Consider the following 6,689-nt stretch of genomic DNA (forward strand, 5'->3'; position numbering starts at 1 on the left):
GCGTGCTTATTTTGTGAGAGAAGAATGCAATTTTATTGCGCTGGCTAGAGATAAGAGGCAGAGCTGTTTCACCTTAAACAAGCTCCTCCATCATGTCTGGGACTGTGGGACTGCTGGGACTGTCTATATGCATGTGTGTGTGTGTGTGTGTGTGGGTCTTGCATTATGTATCTCATTATGTTTCCCACAGAACAAACCACAGATTCCTGATTCATTATGCAGTACAGTTGTACTTATGACTAGCAGCTTGTGCATTTTGCAGTTTTTGTCAGTTTGTAATTGCTTGAGTGAAAGGCCTCTACTTTTCCCGCAGGTGTAAATACTGTGACCGCTCCTTCAGCATCTCCTCCAACCTGCAACGTCACATTCGCAACATCCACAATAAGGAAAAGCCCTTCAAGTGCCACTTGTGTGATCGTTGCTTCGGTCAGCAGACCAACCTGGACCGTCACCTCAAGAAGCACGAGAGTGGCAACCTGTCAGGTGACAAGATGAATTTTGGCTTCTTTTCTATATTTTATCCAAGACAATGAGAGCTATTTTGCTGATTTGTGACGTAGCGCCACGCTGTATTTACAAATCCATCTGCTGAATAATATAAAATGTAATTTAAATCATTTATAGAAGCTGAAAAATTAAATTACATAAATCTGTCATTTACCTCTGTAACAGCAAAAAATGTTTCTTTTTGTTAGAATGAGCTGTTAATCAGCCACACAGCTTACGTGTTGATTGGTTGCATCACTCTGGCTCTGAATCAGCATAACACCAGGCCAGCAACTGACAACAGTCCTCAGAGGAGATATCCACTTAATCCAACACTATGTTCACTCTATCAAATACAAAATCAATTATCAGCTACGCCTTCCCTCTGCAGCATCACACAATGTATCCCCAACCCACCACCCAAAGGTGAAAGACTGAAGACTGTTATAATTAATATAAAGCAACTGTTGCTAAAAGCTCACAGACACTTTAGCAGGTCCGTTATCACAAATACATTTTGTGTGGGTTAAAATTAGGGTAATTTGTGGCCAATCATTGTCAAAACTCACGTAATTTTATGTTAAATTGTAGTCAAAATGTCAAGATTCTCAAACATCTCAAATGTATCGGGGAGAATTAATAAGGAAATGTGCATAACATGATTCACAATCCAGTTTTCCATATGAAAATATGTCATTAGTTACATATCTGGAACTACTTAAGGGACATTGTACAGAACAAACAAACAGTTTGACAGAGACACACTCAGCTTGTAGTCAGTATCATCGAATTTACATGTGGAACAATGAAAATTTGCATTTCATGGGCATTCTTTGGGTGGACTCAGTCATTCTTTATAAATGCTTTGGGTCATGGTGTGTGTATTTGCAAAAATTATGTTCAAAAAACATCTTTGGAGACAAAACTGGAATATTTTTCCCCTTCTGCAGGCACTGCAATGTCATCCCCGCAGTCTGAACTAGACAGTGGCAGTGCCATATTGGATGACAAAGAAGACTCTTATTTCAATGAAATAAGAAATTTCATCAGCAACACAGGCCAGAACCAGACATCGCCGGACCCCTCTGAGGAAGGGTAAGGAGGTTTTATGTGTTCATTTCTGAAGTCATTTTTTTTCTTGATCAGATACAGAGCTAAACAAGATGTATGGGGACAGATATCAAGGAGAACCCAAGCTTCTCACCCACCTCATCTCAACAGCAGAGCCAAATGAGGGCAGTGCCTCATGAAAAGATTTAAATACAGGATAACATTAACATCCATCTATCTAAACTTAACCTGCTAGCCTAACCTGCATGACCACACACTGAACCCTTGCATTTATTGTGGCTACATTAAGACTGTTGGACTTAAAAAGGACCATGAGAGCTTAAATGAGTATAAATAATGGGTCAGCTGCTATTAGCTCATTTTAAACTTACATACCACCCAGCCAGCTCTCGTTAATTATCACATCATGTTCAGAGGTCTGGAGCAGAGAGCAATCATCTGTGATGACATTTAAGATAATGGCAGGTTTTGGAAACGTGCAGGAGCTCCTTACATCAGTTGCCTTTTGGCCACACGTACGAACAGATAACTGTGCACATGCAACTGTGTCTGAGCATTATGCAAATAAATTCTTGGAGCTGTGATCAGGTCGGATAGCAGCTGAGAGGTCTGCTCAGGTCTCTGAGTTTGTTTTCACGTGCCTCACGTTGGTGTGATCACAGGGCAGATTGTGAGTATAGATAGAGATCTCACAGACTGCTGTGTGATTGTGCAGAAGGGCCTGTGAGAGCAGGACCCGGTGGTAGAGCGTCAGAGGGACGGGGGAGAGAAGTGGGGGTGTGTAGCCCACCACATCTGGAACCAACATGTCTGCCTACAGGAAGAGGGTAGAGGGGGTGGGGTCAAAGGGTCGGCCCGTGTTTCCTTTCAAAGTGCTGTGCTCCTGACTACTTCTGATAGATACTTTATCCCCAGCAAATTACCACGTTTGAAAGCGTAATTAGCGAATCTGTTTTCTTAATCACAGAGCTCTCGCTCTCTTTTTGGAGCTAGTCCCTTTTTTCAGTGAGTTCGACACGGCACGAATACCAACTCGTCAGCCTCAAACTCTCCGTCCCTGTGGGAGCTCTGTCGAAAGCACAGCGATATCAGCTGCCAGTGAAAGAGGAGAGACATTGGGGACCCTGTATGTGCTAAAATATAATACAATACAATACAATAATTTCCCGTCCTCCTCCTCAGCTATGATCACTGAGCGCTCAAATGTGTTGCTTTCAAATCCTCTTAAGGTATCCTGTTTGTAGAAATCCTATAATTATGCAGCGATGTGCTTGATGTGTTTTGTTTCCTATTGATCTGCTTCTCCATGTCCAATTCTCGATCCTCCTCATCTCTGAATCCTTTGTGCAAGAAATGGCATTTTTTGGAGCTGACGAAAGACGTCCCAGAGTGTAATTAGTGAATCAGTCTTAATGTGGTTCCAGATGATTTACCAAATGGTGGTTTCCTGTGGCGCTGAGACAGAGGGACAGATTAAGACTCAGGCAGTTTGGATAGCTCGCCCTCTCTCCCTCCACAGGGATAGAGGAATGGGCCGGTTGGCAACGCTCTCATAACTCTCCCACCAAATGGGGCTGTCAGCTAAATATTTTGCCTATTAGATGAATACGAGATAGTAGAGAAAATAAACAAGGAGCGAGGCAGAGCACTCCAGTTAAGTGCTGCAACGATCAACCCAGTGCTGCTGTGCCCAAAGGGGCCCCAGAGCCTCGATGACAAACGGGATTCCGGCTTTCTGGATCCCAGCTGCCATGTTCGCCTCTCTGTGCTTTTTATCCTATACACTCTTGTTTTTTTTAATGTACAGGGAAAAAATTCTCACAAGCCAGCACCCAGTAAATGCACTGAACCCACATATAGTTTTAATAATTGGAATTCAGTGTCTTATTCATTACATGATGAATTTAACGAGCACCAGAGGAATTCTAACTTTACACTCTTTTTTCTCAAACATGGAAGCTATTTGTGTAGCCAATGAGGGAGATGCCACTGCCACTCGTTTATTCTTCCTTCAAATGTCCACTCTGTCTACATAACCAATCAATGTTGTTGGTCCGCAGGTTAAATGGCGGTCCATTTGAAGAAGAGAAGCCGCTGATGGCCAGTCACGGGTCACGTGACCTGGAGGACGAGGAAGTGGAGGAGCTGGGTGCTGATGAAGAAGAAGGGGAAGAGCCTAGCAAGACCCCCCGGAAACCAGAAGGCGAGGCGCTTCCTAGCAGCCTTAGTGATGACATGCAAGATGAAATGGACTTTAGTGGGCCAAAAGACCTAAAACTTAACTGCAAAACCTCTCCTAGGAGGTAAATTCAATTCAAGGGCACTAAACTAAAACATTGTGTTATGTGAATATGCTCTGTCTAAAAGTATCTTGAATTTGCCTCATTGTAATTTTCTGGTTGGCCTCTAGGTATAATGATGAGGAGGAGCAGAGCAGCTATTCAGCCTTGGATCATATTCGTCACTTTTCGGAAATGCGCAAGCTGGAGGAGAGTGAGCTGAGTGACGGAGATGGAGATGAGGACGATGGATCGTTTGGCTCCCCCTCTCTGACTGAGGCCGTCAAACAGCCACTCTTTAGGAAATCTAAGTCTCAGGTAGAAGAAACTTTGACACTTACCTACACACTGTTTATAGATAATTGCAATAAACACTGTAGTTAAATGTAACCCATGTCTCCCTCAGGCGTATGCCATGATGCTGTCTCTGGCCGAAAAGGACTCTCTCCACCCAGCCGCCCACAACCCGGCCACCATGTGGCACAGTCTGGCACGGGCTGCTGCTGAATCCAGTGCCATCCAGTCCCTCAGCCATGTATGATGATGCCCCTGTGCTTTCCCTTTCGCCTTTCAACCCCCCAACCTGACCTATGGCACTGGGAGCCCATTGCAGGGGCTAAGTGCTGGAGGCCCCTGATCGTCCACAGCGTGACTGCTGAGCAGAACCACGGCCCATCTGACTGCTGACACACAGAGCAGGGTCACTGTCCCTTGCAGAACCCAGCCCAGCCACAGCCCCAAAAACCCCCAACTGATAGAGAACAACATGGCCCTCTGAGACCTTAAAATTTCTTACAATAACACCAACCAGGATGATAGCAATGATGATGATGATTGCGGTGAAAATAATAATGCTAAAGTAATAATAGCTGTATTTATTCTGCTGAATTTCTATGTTTTGCACAGCAAAGGCAGCTGGTGGACATGGAAGATGGATGTGCTGATGTATCATTGCTAGACTGCATTTATTCCCCAGCACATACAAAGCAAGGAGAACATTTTGCCTGAGGGTGAGACTGGTTATGTCTCTAAGACAGCCAGTTTCAGCCTAGTATGTTTCACTGTGTGTAAAGCAGAAGAACCCTGGCTCATCTGACAAAAGCGTCTTTAAAATGTATTACATGAATTCCCTCTGACCCTCAGAGATCCACAGGTGTTTCTCATAAATACATGTACTTGATGATAAAAATGAAGGGAGGGGTTAGCGACCTCAATTCAAGTGAAATCCACTCCATGTAAGGACTGCACTAGCAGTGCTGTGATATCACTGAAGTCATTGAAGAACAAATAAAAAAAAAAGTTCATTGTTAAACTGAAATCAGGCCAGTTTCCCATCTGCGTTTTAATAGCTGAGTGTGTCTGCACAATCATAGCACTGTACACGAGTGTCTACCAACTGTTCTCCACTGCACTCCATCCTGCCCGCCTGCGCTATCTGTGAAAGGATATAAATAGATTGTCTTTTTAGTGGAAGAGAAGAAAACATGATGTTTTTTTGTTTGTTTTTACTGAGAAAAGTAGCCAGTGCTGAAGTTAATTGTTGTTCTGTAAAGGGCATATGTCTTTTTATTCAAACCCTTGAATCCATCCTAGTCAGCCAACAATACCACTAAATAGCCTGAATGCTAGTCGTTAGCTACTCCATGCTTGTGTGTCTTTCATTTTTAGACAATCATGATTTTTGTTTTCATTTTTTGTTGGTGTTGTTGTTGTTATTTGCTGTTGTATGTTGAGAACTGTATTTATTTCTTGGCAAACTGTAGTTTGTTTACTGAATAGCACTGCTCTTAGCCCAGGTGAAGGGCAAATTCCTCACTGGGCCTATCCCAGAGTTCAATGGGGTTTGTAGATTACATTTGAGTGCCGGATAGTATTAAACATACAATTCACTCCTTATTCTTCTAATGAAACCGGTTGATGAATAGATATTACTTAGGTTTTTTTTCTATGACAATTTAATGATTCAGTTGTAAAAAATGAAAACATTATAAAGAATGAATAATTAAAAAAAAAAAGCCAGGTATAATTTCTTCATAAACGCATGATTGGTCTGGTAAGATCTGTATCTGACATTTTCTACGGTTGTCTGCAAGCTTGTGTGACGTTCGGTTCATGTTAATCCCTTGTGCCAAATTTATGATAAATAACAGATTACTTTCATTTATTCTCCCGTTTTGAGGGACCAGATTTTTTTTGTTTTTTGTTTGTTTGTTTTTGTCGTCATTTTGTTTATAATCGATTTTAAAAAGTAATCAGCAAGTTGAGGTACTTTGTTTTAATGCTTTCTACAATGTAACTGTTATGCATTTCGATTCAATACTGTGGGAGGAACAACTAAGAAATAAAGGACTACAATGTGGACTGACATGTCTTCCATTCTCTTTTTATTTCTTCATAAACGGTTTACTTACCCTTTGTCTCCCATCTCCCTCACACCTCCCCACTCCATATAGTCCTTCTGGCTGCCTATCATTTTGGTTCAAACAGACATTTATACTAAGAGACGTGAGTCAGAAAACCACCTGGCGCTTTCTTCTGGCGCTCCCATGGTCTCCAAGAGCGAGTGAGAGCCTGAACTCTGGTCCTCTTTTTTCTCCGGGCTTTGGCTCGCATAGAGAGAGGGAAGGAGAGAAAAGACTGGAGAGGGCTTGAATGTGGTAGTGGGAGCGGAGGCAGGAATGTGTCCTCTTTATTTGTGTCCGTTTGTGGGGCATGATGGATGAGTTGGGTAGATGTGATGACCTGGCTCATCGCTCAAACGCTCAATAAGAGTCCCATCCTGCAGCAGGCCTCCCCATCCGGCACCCCCCTCTGTCACTGCTGCCAGCCAACGTGGGCGGACATTGTGGCTGG

The 6,689-nt window shown here is 43.1% G+C and overlaps 1 protein-coding gene across 13 annotated transcripts in view; it reads left to right on the forward strand.

Moving 5' to 3' along the window:
- Nucleotides 1–6,201, forward strand: part of mecom (MDS1 and EVI1 complex locus) — a 128,358-nt gene extending 122,157 nt beyond the window's left edge. For all 13 annotated transcript variants that reach the window (XM_046388672.1, XM_046388675.1, XM_046388668.1 and 10 more), the window contains 5 exons: nucleotides 314–483; nucleotides 1,437–1,581; nucleotides 3,618–3,860; nucleotides 3,968–4,154; nucleotides 4,243–6,201. In XM_046388672.1, coding sequence (XP_046244628.1) covers nucleotides 314–483; nucleotides 1,437–1,581; nucleotides 3,618–3,860; nucleotides 3,968–4,154; nucleotides 4,243–4,377 — 880 coding nt within the window. In that variant the 3' untranslated portion in view covers nucleotides 4,378–6,201. The remainder of the gene's footprint in view (nucleotides 1–313; nucleotides 484–1,436; nucleotides 1,582–3,617; nucleotides 3,861–3,967; nucleotides 4,155–4,242) is intronic.
- Nucleotides 6,202–6,689: the final 488 nt, after the last annotated feature.

The sequence above is a fragment of the Scatophagus argus genome, chromosome 5 (assembly GCF_020382885.2).
Source record: "Scatophagus argus isolate fScaArg1 chromosome 5, fScaArg1.pri, whole genome shotgun sequence".
Taxonomy (NCBI): Eukaryota; Metazoa; Chordata; class Actinopteri; family Scatophagidae; genus Scatophagus; species Scatophagus argus.